The 19198-nt window shown below is 50.6% G+C and overlaps 1 protein-coding gene across 1 annotated transcript in view; it reads right to left on the bottom strand.

Annotated features, from left to right (window-relative positions):
• The window catches only part of LOC125954300 (glutamate receptor 1-like), a 77049-nt gene that overhangs the window by 38474 nt on the left and 19377 nt on the right, over positions 1 to 19198 (bottom strand). The window contains exons 3-4 of the mRNA XM_049684479.1: positions 12100 to 12252; positions 8185 to 8442 (exon numbers count right to left, since the gene is read on the bottom strand). Coding sequence (XP_049540436.1) covers positions 8185 to 8442; positions 12100 to 12252 — 411 coding nt within the window. The remainder of the gene's footprint in view (positions 1 to 8184; positions 8443 to 12099; positions 12253 to 19198) is intronic.

Genomic DNA, 19198 nt, shown 5'->3' on the forward strand with positions numbered 1-19198 from the left:
CTGTTGTCGATGATCGCACCAACCAACCAACCAACCAGCAGCAGCAGCAGCAGCAGCACCGACTACCAACGACCGACGGGCGGATGTATCAATTTTATGGTGATTTATTGAGCTACCACCATCTCACTGGTGTGCTACACTCCCCCCCCCCCCCAAAACCCGATACGTGGCGTTCGTGGTGAACGCCTTTCTGCGTTCGTGTGCCTTATCCGGAAGGATTTTCCAATTTTTTTTCCACCTACAGGGCAGAGAGAGAGAGAGCGCGCGATGAGTTATGAGTTATGTTATGAGTTATGAACCCGTGGAGGGGCAAGATTAGGCTCCCGGTCCCGGTATTTGCATAAAACCTCCCTCCTTCACCACGCGTTTGATGCCGTGGCTCAGTGACGGCGCACGCGTGACGGTATTAAGTGCTGCGCGAGACATGTGAAATGACTCGTCTTATCGCACCGCGGGCAATAAAAGTTATGGCAGTTCCCTCCATCATACAAGAGCCCGGGGAGCTCCAGGGGCCGGCAGGCCGGCGGGCCGGCGGACCGGGCGGGGCCAATCACAATTTGTAGAAAATTTGACTTTATCAGCCGCTGATGATCTGTCACAAAGTACGAAAACGTGTTGTCATTATGCGTCTCCGGTACCACGCGGCCCCGGAAGTCATTCGCGATGCGATGCGATGCGGTTTCCACCAATCATGAGGCCATCACGCGGAGGGGGTTTTGTACCCGTACCGACCGATCCGAACGTCCCGGAGCGTGTACGGTATAAATCAAGGGTGTCGCCGCTACATTTAACATAAAACTACAATAAATATTGGAAGCTGGTGGAAGCCGTCGCCGCTTCACTTGACTTGATACCGTGCGTGCGTGCGTGCGTGCGTGTGTGCGTGTGTGCGTGCGTACGGTGTCATGGACATTATTATGCGTTCGAGCTTACAGGCGTTAGTACGTGAGATGAATCCTGGCTGTGTGTGTGTGTGTGTGTGCTCGAGGTCCGGGCAACTAGTGTGAACGAAGGGATGGAAGGGGGGCCATCGTAAGAGAGGAGCTCTTATTGCGATAATCATAGCCGCTTATGAAGTGTCGCGCAAAGTACTCGCTGCATACATCATGAGACAGATCTAAGGAGTCATGTTTCAAGATGCTATCCTTACAGCAGAGAAAAAGAAACCCCAAGCAACACGATGGTTTCCATGGAGCCCCTCGAGGGCCTCGAGGACAGTTTCCATTTAAACGAAATCACTTGTTCGACAGCACACCACCACCACCACCACCGTGACGTTGATCCTTCGTGCAATGCAAACGATGTGTGTTTATGTAGTGTATGTGTGTGTGTGTGAAACTCCGACTCAGCAGGCGACTATGCGAAACGCAAAGTTCATTTGAGGATTTCAATTAATACGGTGGATTACGTTTTGGCAAACGTTCCACCCAAGTGTGTGCGTGTGTGTGTGTGTGTGTGTTGGCGCATTGTTTCGGCTAAGTGTTAATCTCAATTCATCGTAGAATGGTGGGGCTTTTAAGAGGACGGCTTCAAGTAAGAGATGAGATGAGCGCTGAAGTAGTAGTACCCCGAAGCATGTCCCCTTGTCCGCCATATCATCCTTCGTTTTGCACCGGGTAAAACGATGCCGAATGGCTGGTGTGTGTGTGTCCTTTGACACTCGGGCGGGTCTCCGTTGTTCGGTTGCTCGCTTGCTCTAGTCGCTCTTATTGCAAAGTTTCATTGCGAACCGGTTCAGGCACTGCGTTTCTCAGCCACATCAGTGAGGATTCGTCCACAAAACACACACACACACATACAAGGCAGGCAAACCTGTCGCTCTCTTCCTCACATAGTCTCTTTTTTCCCTTTTTCATCTTCAACCCCGGCGTTTTGGCGCTGGTGCTAATGCTCTGAAATACTAGTTATACGAAGCTAGGCGGGACCGAGAAGGGTGCCATTTTACCTTTTTCCCGTGAAACCCCAGTGACCGAGAGGTGCAGTAGTCGGGGGAGGGATGCTGAATGAGGTCCAGGGAAAATGGGGTTCGAGGCAGACATCACCCCGACCCCGCGGACCTGCCGTCTAATGTTTGCATTTGTTCTCTCGCTTGTCCGTGTTTTCATTTCATCTTAGCTCGCGCGCGAGCTACTCCGGAGCAAATGCGATGAAAGCGAGCCTCCGAGAAGGCGACTAACCACCACCCCCTTTCCTCTCCTTTCCCCACCACTCCACACAAAAGAGAGGGTTTCATATATTTGCGCGGCCTTCTGCTAAACATTCTAAAACGTCGTTGAACTGACGATGATGTAGTACCGTCATCGCCAGCTTGAGGTCGTCCCCGTCCCCAGTGGTGCACTCGCCAGAGAGTGATCCGTCCTTCCAAGTCAGTCGCAGAAGCATCGCCCGTAGACGCGCAACCATTAGACGGCTTCCCAACACAGACCGTTCTGGGTGTGAGAAATGTTTTGCTGCAATAAATATTGCGCCCAGTCGAAGGCGCAAGGGTCCTATCCGCGTTGAACGTCCAGCCAGTGACGCACCAGCAGCACCTTTACCTTCCTTAGAAATAGGGTCACGGGTCAAAGGGATTGTGTTTTATGTTTTCTTTTTTTCTCTCCTCCTGCTTAGCTTCCTGCGTGGATGTGTTTCAGGAGTTTCATCACCATAAACCATCCGGTACAACAATGCACTAAACGTGTTGTGTTGGTGCTCCACGGCACACACACACACACACACGCGCACGAGACGCTGGTAACGCCAACGATAAAGTCGAATGTTCTCGATCCGTCCTGGAACTGCATGTGGTGAGGTTTCACGCACCATCACCAAGCGACCAAACTAGGAAACGCGACTCGCGATTGTGTCGTGCGCTTTCGCGTTCGTACAAAGTTCACACCAAGCGTGTATAGCCCCCTAAAAAATAGCGGGATGGCGAAACCCCGTGGTCCCGTGCTGGTTTCGGCAGAACGTCGCATAGCATCGCGGGAAATGAAGTTTGCACGATGCGCTGGTGGACGGAGGGGATGACGACGAGGTAGAGTCGTGTAATCGAGTTTGCTGACGATGGCGACGCTGGCGACGAAGGCCAGTTTGTCGTTCTCTGGGGCAGCAAACTACACCCTACAGTCAGCGCTAGGCGTGCGAGCGCTACACAGCAAGGGCGGACAGCACAGCGCAGGATACAGCCCACCGGTTGTTGCACCACTTCCGGAACGGACGCCCGGAGGCGGTTGCCACCGGAGTAAAACATGTTCTCGCTGCAAAGGATGCAAACACGTCATCGGCCGTACGACGAAGCGAGACGCCGTTCGCCTCGAGAAATGGCGTTGATGAAGCGCAGGAAGCATTTTTATGATTTCTGGAGCAACCACCAACACGGGGACGGACTTCTTGTTTACCATTTTTTGGAGGGGTGGGGTGGTGCCGCATCGCGGTTCACCATTTTGGGCCGGCAATTCTCGGAGAGTAATGAGTACTATGAGCGTTTAAACATTTGGCTTCTGGGCCGTGTGCGATCTTTCGTTATAAAACAGTTTTACAGCGGCTTTAGTGCGTTTAGCGTAAAAAGAATTGTTTAAGGAAATTCACGATAACCAGTTCAGCCGCTCGACGGATGTCACTTAGTGCTAAGGTTACGCAACTGCTGGCTATTGAAGCTGCTGTGCGACTTTTTCGAACCTTTGTTAGCGCTCCTCCAGCACTACGCAGTGATTGATGTTGGCCACGTATGGGAAAACGTGTGTTCCGTATTGTAGGATTTAAGTTCAAATGAACTTGTAACATTTCTGCTGCTACTCCAATTACTTCTGCAATAAGTCAGAAATGCCATAGAGACTTGTCTTCTCAACTAACTTTGTCTTCTTTTTTCTGAGAAAGTCATCAAACAGAATCTCATGTGATGTTACACAACTCTTTGAAAAACGATACGACTAATAGCAGCTCTTATCTGAATCCTCAAACCACAATGATGAAACCGGAACATCTTCTTCTGTTCGCATTGCAATGGCGAACATTTATGAGTATGAGTGAGTATGATTCGCTCTGGCCAACTTCACTTGGAAGAATCTCTAATGATAACATTCTTTTCCACTTGAAAGGTAAATGTATTGCCATTTATTCAGCATATCAGACCAACCGGATCAATCAGATCAGGGCTGCAGCTGCTGCAGCGGCTCTCGATCTGCTCCTACTGCACGGAATGCATCCACACTCCAGCAGTAGCAAGTAGCTAAACTTAATTATACAATCACTTTCCAGGAATTGTTGCAACAATGTACTCGATCCCTTCCTCTCCGTTCTGTTCCAACCTCAGATGACTTGCTTTGGATTTGTACAAACTTTGAATCTTCCTACTAGAGACAGGGAGCCTCTTTCTCTCTTTCTCTCTCGGAAAAGCTAACTACCGTTGCCGTTTGATCATTCCAGCAAATCGACATAGAAAGAGCCCCCCGAGGAGGGGGATTCAGGGAAGCATTTTTAATTTAGGGAACTAAACTGGAGCATTCCGGCAGAAATGCAGCAGAAATTGTGGAACGTTTCTGGACTGGGAACTGGCAGGAATTTTCTCGAGGATTCAAGAATGTTCCCGTCATCTCCCGGGTGCGTCTCCCGGGGGATCGGGTCCGCACAGCGTAGACAATGGCAATGGCCGCATTTAATAGGAGCTGCCAGCAAGAAGGCTGCAAAAGATGGCAAGAAGATCCGAGGGAGAGAGAGAAAGAGGGAAAGAGAACGAGAAATAGCGAAGGATTCGGGAAAATATTAAATCCATCCGCTAAATTGCATTCATCGTTCTCGTTGCAGCTGCAGTAATAAGCTTTTGTGCTCTTCGAAGCGTCGACGTCAGGAAGGATGCGGTTGCTGCTGCTCCTGCTGCTACGGATACAGCACCCTGCACTCATCGATTAACAAATGATGATCCGGCTCTTATTTCGTTCGAGTGGCTCTCCTGCGTACACTCGCTCTACTCGAACACTATATATAGTGGAATGGTATTTCATTTTCTTCGGGTTTTCCATATGAAATTCCGGCTTCCGACGAGAACGTTAGTGCGCTCCCTTCATACGGGGTCGTATCTGTCTGTGTGCGCGTGTGTGTGTATGTGTGTGTGTGTGCAACCCGACGTCATTGAAGCTCAGCAGCAACCAAGTTATGCTAGCAATTCCCAACTCGGTTGCGGTTTTGCTCCTGCTGAAAAGTACCAGTACTGCTCATGCTGCTGCTGCTGCTGCTGATGGGTCATATGCAGAGGACGCATCCACCAGCAGCGCGCCCGGGAGTGTGTGTGTGTGTGTGTGAGGACACCTATAGCTGTGGAGTGTAGTATTCTTTTGTGGTTTACCACGTAGACACTTGCAAACCCCCCCCTCCAAACTCTCTGCTACGTGAACTCTTGGTCGAAGTCAGATGTCTGTTGCTGCTGCTTCTGCTGCTGCTGTTTCAGCTCGATTGCTGCAGCTGCATCGAAACATTGCACGGAAAATGAAAAATAATATAATCCTCAAATGAAAATGTGGAGCAGTTCGAGTGCAATGTGGCCTCTTTCTATGTGGCCGTGTGTTTGTGTGTGGGTGTGCTGCAAACCGCATCAGGCACCGCAAATGCAGACGCTAATGTCCGCCATACCTTCGGGGGAACGAGTCAGCTCTGAGTCAGCCGTTTCCCCTCGTGCAATAGGTCTCATCACTCGCGTGTGTGTGTGTTTCCGGGAGAAAAAAAAAACAACTAAGAAGCAAATGCTGCAGGTGCAGCGCACATAATATGTGTGCCGAGTGAAAAATGTGTTGCTATTTTTCCATTCCAAAAACCCCGGAAGCAGCAGCAGAAGGCCGCCCCCGCCTATCGCAATGCATAGGCAATCCACCGCTTATCCCTGTCTGTATCGTGTTTTCATTGCATTGCGAAGAGACACAAGCAAACCGGGCAGAGTCGTAGCAGGAGCCCCCACATGACGGCGACATGAGTGAGAAAGAACAGGGTGCTTCTCTCCCTTCCCCTTGGGAGGGGTCCAAAAGGACAGCATAATCCCCAGGAAGCCTGCGATAAACTTTCGAATCCAGGAAGCCGACTTTGACTCTGACGGCTGCACTACTAACGGCTTCGGCTGCACATCGAGCCGGACTAGCTGCTGCGCTAGTGCGCACTGGAGCGAACCAGAAGTGGTAGAAAACTTTGTTGCAAGCTTGGAAAAATCCAAAAAGAAAAGCCCTCTGCTGCTGCACTCGGGCACCTGTGCATTTCTTTGCATCTCGATGTGCCTCTACATTTCGACAATCTCGATTCTACATTTCGACAATCTCGATCAACACGATCATCGTGACAACACGTCAGGAGCGCGCGTGTGTGTGTGTGTGTGTGCTCGCTGGCATGCCGATCGATCGATTGTTCAATTAACCATGCTTTGTTCGAACTTCGACCTTCCCTCCGAGGGGGGGGCTCCCGGCCAGATGCAAACAAAGTACTCGAGGGCACCAACCCTTGGGGTTTGCTGCTCAATTAGTGACCTCCAGACCTGCCTACAGAGCGTCTAGGATCCGACGGTCGGTCGGTCGGTCGGTCGATTGGAGTGTCGAGAAACAAATGGCACGGAATGGACTCGCTTGCGTTGTCGAAGGTCCACTTTTCCTGGTTTTGCTCCATTCGAGGCGACTACACTTGGACTACTGTTTGTCTCTGTGTCTGTATGTGTTTGTGTGTGTAGAGCGTTTGCAAACAATTTCAACACCATCATCATCATCATCATCATCATACCGGGCAACCGTGTTCCACATAATTTCTTTTCCCTCACCACTGGGAACACAGGCCAGCACCAAAAAACATCTTGAAGCCGGACATAAGGGCATATGCAAACGAAGCAGTAGCAGAAGCCCTTCTTATGCGCTGCCGTGCGGAGAGACCGGTTGGAAAAAAAAAGAAGGAAGGCAAAAGATTGTTGCTGCCTCGTATCAATGAGGTTCTCTTCACTCGCCTTTCAATAATGAACGTCCGACCGTTCGAAGAAACGGAAGCCGGAACTTTCTGCCTTCTCGAGTGGCCCCGGCCGCAAATAGAGTGGTGCCGAGAAGGTGCGGGGAGCAAAGTCGAAAGTCGGCATCATGGCGGTACACAAGCACCTCCTCGACACAGAGCGCTCGGGCGTATGGAATGGAATGGAATGGAATGGAGAGGAGAGAGTGTTGGTTCATAAAACACAAAGTACGTCGATAAGTACACCACCAAGGCATTGAGCCGTCCTATGAGCCGTTGGAGTTTCAAGTGTTTTCCAATAAGCACGACGCCGAGCCGACCTCGAGAACGGACGAAGGAGTTGTTGGAGATAGAGCACCTGATAGAGTCATAGAGAACTCGTATCAACAGCATATCAACAACAACAAAGTCACGATGTGCACGTATGCCTCACTAGTAGGAAAGGTCAGGTAAGGTGTAGGGTTGAATAATGTATCAAAACAATAAGCTACCGAGGTAGTAACTCACTGATTTCTAGTGCTTCTTCTGCTCTGTCTTTTGCTACTTGCTTGCAGTTTGTTTGTTCGATTTGTATTCATAGGGAAGAAATGAAGGGAAAACACTTGGCGTGTTTCTACACTAGCAGCAAACTTTTCGTTATCGTAACGAAAACAAAAGAAGCTTCTGATGGTGGTAGTGTACGGCGTACAACAAATCTTGAGCAAAGCTATGTTTGCATTTGTTTTCGATACAGTGCAGTTATGTGTGTGTTGTGTAGAATAGCATCAAGTAAGTAATTTTCCTGCAACAATGCATATTTTGTGTAATTAAATAAGTAGAAAGTTGCGCTAAACTGAGCTATTTTCGATGTGATATATACATTTCGATATCGCAACGTTAATTTTATGCTAGTATGCGTAGAAACACATCATTCAAAGCCCATCTGCTGCAAACCGATAACCGATGGCGTTGTCTTTACATCGGACCACTGCAGACCGGGTGCTCTGGTGAGATAATGCGCCCGGCCTTGCGCCCTGCGGACAATTTCACGGTTGATTAACATTAATCACGTCCTCCACGACGTATTCCAGCATCTTCGTCATCGCGCTGGAATGCCATCGTGATGGTGCCACGTTCCACCGTCACCGTGTGCTTCTCGTCATCGTCGTCGCCGTCGTCGTTGGCACGCGCGATTCAATTAACGGTCGCTGGCGGCTGTTAAATTTCTAACCTCTTCCCACAGCATCCTTCACTTACCATCGTGCGAGTCGTACATGTAGATGATCCGATCCCAGCCATAGTAGCGCACCGTATCGATGATGGCCTGGTAGTAGTCCGGGCGCATGCTGATGGCAAAGTCAAGGAAACCGGACGACGGTGTCAGCACCTTCTCCGGGAACCACGGTGTCACGAACGGCATCTGGAAGGTGTTGCTGTACGAGTGCAGCGTGTCGAAGGAATCCGGCGAGACGGCACCGAGCATCGCGAACACGCCGCGCGAAAATTGGTTGCAAACTGCAAACACCATGAGCGAGACGAGGAGGAAAGAGAAGAAAAGAACGAAGAGAGAAGGCATTAGAGGCGATAGATGTGGGAAAAGGGGGGCAGAGAGAAGGTATGATAGGTTTATCCACCTCAGAGAAGTGGCAATATCGGGATCTCATCCGTCGATCAAGACAAATGAAACTCCGGGCCACTCCAAAGGACATCTGCAAAGTGGAATGGATACCGCTCTAGATGAAACGGTGATGATGATGATGATGATGTCGTTACCTCCTCCTGGCTCCCCTGTCCTTCCCCTCGTAAGATGATTTTTCTTGTGACAAATTGAATTATGCTTCAAAAACATAAACCACCCAAGCCAGCCAGCCAGCCAGCCAGCTTCGAACGATTTCGATGCGAAGAAGCCAATCAATTCGTCCTCGAGGCCTCGACTCCTCGGCATGATACCCCACGACGCCCGGTAGAGTGCCGGAGAATCGGAAGCGTACCGGAAGCAGGTAATCCCATTATCCAGCGGGCGAGATCGAGCTGAAGGACGAACGCTGTTCCGGCACGCGGTGCGGCGGCGTCCGATGCGTCGACCAAATTATGCGGCTTTCTCGCTCTGGGCATGCCGGTAACGGTACTTTGGTGGCTCGATTTCATGGAATTGGCCTCTCGTAAGACCGTCGATTACCGTAACTGATCAACAGCATCATCATCATCACCACCATCATCATCGTCTTCATCTCGAGTGGAACAAGTCGCGAAAGGACATGGACACGGAGCACTACCTTCAATGTTCACATCATTTCCGAGAAACAAAAACATAATACAATTGGTAGCCAGCCTCGACTCACTGGTCAACCAATTTTCGAAACAATAGAGGACGGCCCTAGGACCCCGTGGTGTACATGTTGAGGCCTCGTTTGGCGCCCTAAATGATGTGGGTTTAATCGCTTTCACTCGGGTGAGCTAGCTACAGCTCACTCGCGAAAGGAGTGGCGCGGAGTGCGTTCATTTACTCCATTCGTTATTCAATTAATGCAAAACAAGCGACCGGGACACGAACACACACACACCGTGGCGCGGGTTTCGTATCGTTTACCTTCTCCTTCTGCGGACCAGAGAGTGTATGTGTTTAATATTTTCATTGTGCCTCGTTTGTTGTTCTCGCCGTCCTTAGCGTGGATCTTTCTGGATTCCCCCGCAGAGAGCCTACACCCCTGCTACCCCCATCCCCCCCTAGGAGAACGAGGACGAGACGCCCGGACCGACGTCTCACAACAAAGCGGACAAAAACGTGAAAAATTCAATTTATTTTCCGCATGCGCGCGTCCGCGCCCTTCCCAAGGAAAACCACCATTCCGCCATAGGGACAACATGTGTACTCTGGGTCCCGTGTGCCCACGCGTGTGTGTGTGTGTATGTGTGAGTATAGAAAAATGCTCGCTGCTGCGACGGAAACTTTCGAAGCATTTTATTTACCGCGTCTCTCGCACCCCTTGCTAAGCATCGCGCTTGCTGGGGTCGGTGGAAAAGGGGTGTTGGGAATGTATTCACCCCCGCCAAAACAATGTCGAAACCCGCGGAAAACGCCACTCCAGCCACCAACCACCAGCCACCAGGCGGTACCAATTGGTGTTACTCCTTTCTTCGCCTTTTTTTCCCACAAATTTCCTTCTCCACCACCAGAAACAGCATCAGTAGCATCAGCAGCAGCAGCAGCAGCGCTGCTCGACCAACCGTTCGTCTGGTCCTGAGTACTGTAATTGGTAGCGATGCGATTCTTTCATGTGACAGTCGACTGACATCACAAGCCGGCAAAGCGCCGCCCGGTTTCCACTCCACGACTCTCCGGTTTGCTTCGTTTTCCATTTCCAAAGCACTCTAAGGCACCATGATGAGGCGTGCGTATGCGTGTGTGTGTGTGTGTGTGTTGAAGGAGTGTTTCGCATATCTTTAGCGATTGGTGGTATCTTTGCAGGCGTGTGAAAGTGGGATGTGAGCGCGTTTGTGGGTGATGCTGTCCTTTTCTCCCTTGAGAGCTGAGCAACAGAGAGCGCAAGAGAGAGAGAGGGAGAGCGACCCAGTGCCAGTGTGCCAGTGGAACCGAATTAGTGCTGTTGATTTTCCGCCTGTCTTGGTCTGTGCACGGACGGCCGGAGCTCGTTTGTTTGTGCATGAAGCAACGGCACAGCGAGCGAGGACAGCGGAAGGGCAAAAGGAAGGACCCCAGAAGGGAGGTATGGTTTCGAGGGGTCTCGGGATAAATAATGTTCCGCGTCTTGGTGGTGGCGGTGATGGTTCCCTGAGGCCTGGGGCACGCAACTCGCATGCGACAGGAGTTTGATGAGACGGGCCTATTAAATTGTGTATCATTTGCGCCCGGCAAATGCAAATATTTGAATAATTCCGCGTGGCGCGTGGCGTCGACGATGACGACGACGACGACGACGATGTCAACAATAGCAGGCGCAAGGGGACAGCAGGCGATTCGATTCCGTGTCGTCATGGTTTAGCTCCGTTCGCTTGTATTATTAATTGTCGCTATCATTTAATAGCAATCACTATTAATAATGTCAATTACGGCGCTCTAATCGAAAGTATTGAACAGGCAGAACAGTCTCTGGGACCTATACGGAGTGGAATTCTCGGAGTAATGAACAACTCTTAATTAAAGTAACATTCATTACAAGATCGACCCGTGCTTCGAGCAGTATGTTCATCGACAATAGCAGCAGGTAAAGAAGCTCGACCAATTCTAGGAAAGTTGTTCCATGACTTCCATGACGTGCATTCTACGGGAGAATAAGAGCAGCAGCTTTTGAACAGAGTGCGCGAAATGGTTTCTAGCGATACGAGTCTACGAAAACATTTACAGCATATCATCGGATCAGATTTTCGGATTAGATTATTTTTGTGTTCCCTTGACACAGGATAACGAGCAAAATGGTTTCAAAATCCTTCGCTTTTATCCGATTTTCAATGACTATTCAATGAAGACCAAAAAGGATCTGCATTCAGGAGTTGTTATAAACCCGTAGCAAGTATTGCGAACAGTGTTTTACTATTTTATTGAGACAATACGACTACACATCACTGATCAAACGATCTAAACACAATTGAATGGATTATTTCAAAGCACAATTCCAAATTCAAAGACCCTTTACGAAACTAAATACCACCATGATATCAGCGAACGAATCGTACTTTAACGTAAAGCATGACAGATTATTTTCTAATGATTAAATTGAACAATCATACAACCAACACACAATGCATTTTTATCGAAAAACGGACGGACGGAAAACGGAATTTCGATAAAAATTGACAGGGATTGTGATTTATTTTTACAGAAAAGACACACACTGCCCGAAAGCACTGTTGTCCGAAAAACATATACCGATGGATGAAAACTAATGAATGTGATGTGCACGGTGGCACGATAATCAAATAGCATACCAAAACGCTGATGACAGTCGATACCGATGGCATTGTAAATAACTCAAAATGCACCAACTAGCGGGTAGCATACCACAAACTCGAGCTCTATTCAACGGAAAGCAATGCTTCGAAGACATCATCATCATCACTCTGTGTAGCTTTTGCTGGATAAATACCACATTCCCGCTATTTCCAACGAAACATTCTTCCATCATGTGTGCCCCAAACCGTCACCATACTTACTGAGTCTCGATAGCTTAAATGCATCCGCCGTGTTGATAACGTCAACGTACGCCTGCAGCTCGAACCGTCTCGCCGTCACGTTAAGATTGTGGTTGAGCATCGCGAACTTGAACGCTGACTGAATTTCGTCCGTCCCCTGCTCGAAAATGGCGCCTGTAATAAAGGGAGCAGAGAGAGAGAGAGACAGAGAGAGAGAGAATGAAAGCAAAGGTTGATGTTGGTTGTTAAAGTTCGGTTACGAGGAATGTTGCAATCGACAAACTTCGTGTAAGGAACAAAAGAACGAAGAAACGAAGGGAAGAAGATCAGCAGACGGCATCTAATTGAGGGGAAAATGGTTTGCCTGCTACACTCTCGGGCGGCCAGACAGACGCAACAGATTTTCTCCACGAAACACACACACACACACACACAGACACAGACACTCAAACACACGTAAGTCGGTGTCTCGTGACGGAGAAAAATGGCCGCTAATTCCGCCAGCAAGGGATTGCCTTTTCGAAGAACAATCGTCCCCTCTCTCCTCATCTTTGATTTCATTCATCAGCGAGCTCATTTCCCATTTCCCAGAGAGCGCCCCCCCCCCCCATTGAGGCTTATGTTCCCGGACAGTCGGGTGGTGGAAAATGACTTTTCCTTAACGCCCGCTAATTTCCAGCACCTTTTGTGCGTTCGTTGACGAGCACGGGGACGCAAACTTTCGCTCTCTTGCTCGGGGACGGCCGCAAAATGGCCGCTCAGAAAACAATTTCCGGCCAATGAACGCAGGGACCCGGTGTGGAGGACTCGGTGGCTGTCTGGTTCAAGGCCCCCCCTCCACGCGCTAAGCCAATTGTTTCGAGCGTGGCCCCGGCATCCATCTTCCGGCCTTGTTCTTCTTCCTTTCACCGGAAGAGCATTCAGCAGCAATCCCCACCCCATCACCGTCGCCATGTCCCTTGCTGTCACTTCACTCCGCGTTGCCGCGTCTAATTCCCATTGCGTGACTAACGAAGCATCGCTAGGCTTTTCCGCCCCACCGCGGGGGGCTCTTCACGCTCCCCCTTAAGTGGTCTCTTCAATTCGGGATAAACAGCATGATGAAAAGACCATTCGCTGACCGCAAAGTGCTTCGCATTATGATTCGCCACCAACCCTGGGAGGGGGGTCCAACTTTTTGATTTCCTTTTTCGGCTGGATCTTTCTCCTCCTATTCCCGGACCATGACACGCCACGACCACTAGTTGATTTTCGCATTCCGGCTCGTGGTCAATTTGGTGGATTTCAATCAAACGGAGTGAATGAATCGATCACCACAATCAACAATGATCACAATTCAACACAGCATTGGATTCCTCTTCCTTGGTTGGTGGTGTTGGTGATGGTGGAAGGGGGATGTAAAGGAGGTGGAGACCAATTCCGCCCACTCTAGCTCCAGTTAATCAAAACACTTTGGCTCGACAGCATGTAATCAGCTGGGTGTTTCACTTGATTATGTGTTCACCCAACACACACACACACTCGCACAGACAATCACCGGATGCAGAGAACTCCAGCGCCCAGAGGAGGGAACATTTTGCGCCGCAACATTATAAACTCCCCATAACACTCCCAGCGCCTCACAGACACTCTGTTTCCAGCTCATTACGGCAGGCAATTTGAATGTAATTAACAACGCAAAACGACATCCGCTATCCGGGGGCGCTACGACGGTGCACCAGGCAGACCAGGTCGACCGGCCTAGAGCAAACGCCAATTAATACATTATCGGCAGACGGAAACACCACCACGGTCGGGAGTCAATCAAACTCCAAGCGCGAGCGCAACCATTTTGATGGACGAGCGAGAACCTGTGAGACCATCAAGAGGCCTCAAAAAGGCCTCTACCACCACCACCATCCTGCTAGTGAAGAACGGAGGAGAATTCTATTTGGATAATTGATTAGCTTCCAAGTATGCTAAGCACATTCATTTAATCTACCCAAGACCCCAGCTGCCTCACTGCTGGCCTATGGCTCCGGAACTCCGTTCCCGGACCGGGCTCACTAGATCACTTTCCCCGAAACGTGCACACCAAGAGCAAAGGCCTGCTATCTACTTTTCGGGTCTTCAAGTTAAACGGTTTTTGAGTTTGAGGCACCAACACCCCGGGATCTGGGACGAGAATTGAAATTCCGATCTCGTTCCCGTGGTGAGGCCCATGGAAGGGGCCAACGAGGTCAACACATGGTGCGAGGGGCGGGACGAGAGATTCAGCTTGATTCCAGTGAACAGCTTGGACTCTCGTCAACAAGCGTGTTCTCTAGCGTGGAGAGCAGCTTTCTTGGAATACTTGAAGTACGACTCGCCAAATGGCCGGCCGAGAAAGGGAAGAGGGGAACGAAAAAGAATAAAAAACCATCCGGGGAGGGGGGGGAGGTCAGCTTTCCGCAAAGTTCTGCCCGAGAATGAGGTATTCATAGAATGGATAAAAATTAATTAAAATTTTATCCGACTCCGGCCAGACTATCCGGCCAGCAAGCAAGCGCCAGCGGTCCAGCCAACAGTCCAGAGCAGCTCCGATCCGATGGTGAATGATGAATTTTGCAGCAACCAACAACCGCTGGCTAGGCGAAGGAGATAACCGTGAACTCAACCAAGCCAGCCAGCCAGCCAGCCAGCCAGCCAGCCAGCCAGTCGGTCGGTTGGTCGGTTAGCTATGGCGTCCCCGTTCCGTGTGTCGAACGTAAAGTGTTGCTCGCGGTGGAAAAACCGGAAAACCGCGCTACGCTACTGCTGCTATTGCTGCTGTTGGTGATGAAAATTTAAGCAACAGAAGCAGCAGCAGCAACATCGGGACATACTGGCTGGCTCGTTGGCTGGCTGCTGACGTCGAATAATAATTTCACAATTAAGCCACCATTAAGCGCTAATGCTACTCGATTACCTCGGGTTTCGTGAGAGGAATTTAATTAATGTATGTATGTGAGTATCGCTTGCGAACCGAACGCCAACCGACAACCGACAACAACACAAACACATCGCAAGATGAACGGAAGGCAAAGGAAATGGCACAGGAAAACGTCTATCCGAATCGATAGACCGCGGTAGCGACAGAGACACACACACGGAAAGAGAGAAAGAGAGGAAGAGAAGTGTTTAAAAGTGCGCTACGAGACCCCGGAAACCGGAATCTTTTATTGGCTCCTGAATTATGGATTACGGCAAAGGCGTCTCGAGAAAAGGGACCTGCTGACCGAAGCTGGCTCGAAAGTTGGTGTCGATGTTGAGCTCGGTCGTTGATGAGGAGTCCCCCCAGAGTTCACCAAGTACAGCAACGGGTAGCAGGAGGCTCCATTAGGCTGCCAGGCACCGTTTCGAATGCCCGGATAGACCGGATAGACTTCCGGATGAAGAAGAAACGCGTTAAACAAAAAAAGGACTGCTTACTGCGCCCTCTACCGGTGTGCGATTGCAAGGAGCTCGCAAAGGGAGTAAATGTAAAAATTAATGCCTCTATTTGTAGATGCCGTGGTTGTCGATCCACTAGACCAACAGAAGGAAAGTGGAAGAAGAAGAAGTGGATCATCGTACTTGCTCGCTGGGCAAAAGGGGTTAAAATCATCAACCCTGGTAACACTGGGAAGGAGGTTAAACATTGCACACCATTATCATTAGCAGTGCAGTAAAACGGAGGCTGTCTGTCTGTGTCATTGCGCTACCAGTGCCGCGATCCGCAGTTCCAGTAGTTTCTGCGGAGAAACCTGCCAGGGAACGGATTAGCACGATAAACCTTTCATTAAACAAGGGGACCGGAGATCTCCTTCTGCTTCTGCCTAGCGGGGCACCGAAGTAAACAGCAATTTGAATAACTATTAATTTTACAATTTTCCACCCACCCACAATCCCAAGCACTCGAATGGTCATTTGTTTGCCCTCCTCCGCCTTGGCCGACGAGCGGTCGTGAAACCGAATGTCGGAGTCAGAGTCGAGCAACAGCGAAACGATGGCGTTGAAAGTATGAACTGGAGTCCCTGACCTACTTGTAGCGTCCCGTCCCGTCTACCACTAGGCCTCCTTCCCCCCCCTCCAGAGGTTGCTACCAGTGAGAGAGTGCTCCGAATGCTACCCGGAACTGCTGGCAGGGCCTGGATGGTCGAATGGACGGGACGCTGTAAAATGGACGCTACTCAAGGATTACGACGATTGTTGCGCCGAGAATGGCGGAGAATGAAGGCACAAGGCAGTTTTCGCGAGGAAACGAGGGGCAGGGGGGCATATTTATGTTTGGGTTTTATTGGAAAAACAACCGGAAAAGGCGCAAAAGGCGCCATTGCTCGGCTCCCATTCCTTGTTTTCTCTCAACCGGCGAGCTGACGATCCGCCGAAATTGCGCCGAAAAACAAAGTTTGTTTGCGGCGGCCGTTAAACAAACGTCCAGTAAAATGGCGCCACGGGCTTAGTTCGCATCCATTGAAAAAGGGCGACTGTGCCACGTGTTTTACACCATCATCAGCCGCAATAACCCGGCCCGAGGAGCCAGGAAATGATGATGGATATTATGAAGTCATTCGACGAACTCGATCTATTCAGGACTCAGGACTCGTTCCCCCTTTCCACGGTCAGGACTATTCCAATTCTCGGTATCCCTCTCGGCTCCTGAAACCGGCAATCGATGACCGACGTTCCCCGGTTATTCCCGTAAATAATTTATTTGATTGCCACGGAAGTCCTGACCTGACCCGATCCGGGGGCTGCTGGCTTCCGGGCTGGCCGAAAGCCGAAGCCGGCCCCAAACCACAGCAGCAGCAGCAGCAGCGGCCACAGGAATCGCGCATTTCGCTGCCGCGGCCTCTCAAGTCAGGCACTGGAACTGCCCGAAAAAATGGCCGCAAAAAAGACTTACGTGACAAAGTGTCGCTAGGATTTTTGGAAGAGAGAAGCTGACCGCACGATGACCACCCCGGGGTCCCCTCTTGACCGCGGGATGAACTCCAGCTGCTTCAGCTTCCACGGGGGCCCCGGGCAGCGAACAGTGTGTTTTTCGTTTAATTAATAATGCCTCGGACTCTCGGTCGGTGGCCGTCACCAGCGTCGTCGTCGTCGTCGTCACGAGTCACGCCAAGCATACATATATGTGCGAAAGCAGCGCAGCGCAGCACGGCAGGAATCCAATTTTCGTGCGATATCCAACCCACCACCCCCCTCCTGCTGGTGCTCGTGGTGACTGGCCTGCCAGCCACGGTTCACGGAACTCGGTTTTCGGCCACGGTGAGTGCGATCTCCCGTGGCCACCTAGTGGCCTGGTGTGCCGCTGCCCTAATTGAAGGTGATTTGTTGCGGGGACGCACGCGCACACACACACACACACACACAGTCAGTCCGGTCCGGTGGTGGCGTTGGCGTTGGTTCATGAAATATTCCGTAGCACCAGCAGCAGCAGCAGCAGCACTAGGCACGTTCGCGATTGTTTCGAGCATAAGAATCGGGCTGGTGGAGTTTTTGGGAGGTGGAGGGGACGTGGATTAACCTGAAGCTGCCTGACTGCCAGGTCTGTCGGCCAGGCACCGTGACCGACCTCATCTCGCTGGAACAACATCTGGTTGCTAGCAGCAGCAACAGCAGCGACAGCAGCAACAGTCATAGCAGCAGTTGACGTTGTCCCTGCCATTGTCCTGGTTGCTATGGCGTTGAACCGGGGGATCAACCACAGCGCGTGTCGTGATTCGAGCTGCTAGCGAACGATTTGGTGACACACACACACACACACACGTATGCACTCACAACAATGTAGCCTTTCTGGGCGTGTTATGACCTTACTCCTGGCGGTAGCTGGCCACCACTAGCAGCAGCAAAAGCAAACCAGGATCCGTTCCATCCGGAGAGTGAAGAAGCAAATAAGCTTAGTGGATCCTAATTTAGATTGATGATATTTAATTAGTTGCATACATCCAGGAGCCAACACGCTAGTAGCCAACTACTAGGGGTGGAAAATACACCATTGTGTCCATGTTACACACACACACAGGCACGTACGCACGTACGTCCTGCGTGTGGTGACATTGTTTGCCTCGTCGATACCTGCGCGCCGAGGGAATGATTAATGATGGACAATTTGCCGATACAACGATGCCGATGATGATGATGACAATGATGATGGGGCAAGGGTGGCGGTGGGAGACAACCAACCAGGCAGCAAGCGGTGACCTGGATTTGTCCGAAAAGGGGTGCTCGGGAAAATCGATCCCGGGTCCCCAGCCCAGGACCAGGCCAGCGACCGGGAGTTGCGGATAATTGAGGCCTATCGCGGTATTAGCGGACGGTTCCGACCGAGCGCCACGATTTGAGAGTTGCTCGACGTTGCCTTCGTCCTCGTCGAAGGCTCTGGCTCTGGCGCTCTGATTTGTTTAAAATAATCTCACCAACTGAATTGCGGATTGGCTGCAAAAACCCTCGGAACTCCACCGCTTTCCAGGAGCACAAAACACAACAAAAAAAAGATGGTGCGGAAAAAGGAAATGAATTAAACGCGGAGTGCGCACGTGGCAGCCCAGTTCGTTTCGTTTTTCAATTTGACAAAAAGAGCACCAGGCGCTAAGGACGAACGATTCAACCGGGACGGTTTCAGGCACAACTTCATGCCTTTCGCACACCACCACGCAACAAACCGCACCGGGAACCTGGCCGGGACGTGACGTGGGGTTCTGATTTATAGCCCCGGATACTTCTTTTTATTATTTTCCATTTCATCTTCAAACCACCCCCAGCCCTCACCACCCGAGGACTATGTTGCGGTGTGCTTCCTCAATCCTCCACGAGCGATCGCGAATAGTGTCCCTGGCCCCTGGCACGGCGGACACTCCCCCTTCCGGGGAATGGTTGAATTGTTCTCTTCAGCTCCGGTGATCGATTTCGAGTTGACGAGAAAGTTTCTTTTTTTATATTTTCCTGGTGCCCCCCTTGTGCCATGTCGTTCGGTCAGACAGGTTTGGCCCCGCATGCTTCTTCTTCCATCAAGGACCGGGGCATTGGATGACGGATTGAACCGGTTGGGACCGGGCCGTACCGGGAAAACTTTTCCCTGCTATACTGTCGCCGGTCGACCCAATTTCATTTTCGTTTTTTTCCCCTCTTCTTTCTG

Source organism: Anopheles darlingi, chromosome 3 (assembly GCF_943734745.1).
Source record: "Anopheles darlingi chromosome 3, idAnoDarlMG_H_01, whole genome shotgun sequence".
In the NCBI taxonomy this organism is placed as follows: domain Eukaryota; kingdom Metazoa; phylum Arthropoda; class Insecta; order Diptera; family Culicidae; genus Anopheles; species Anopheles darlingi.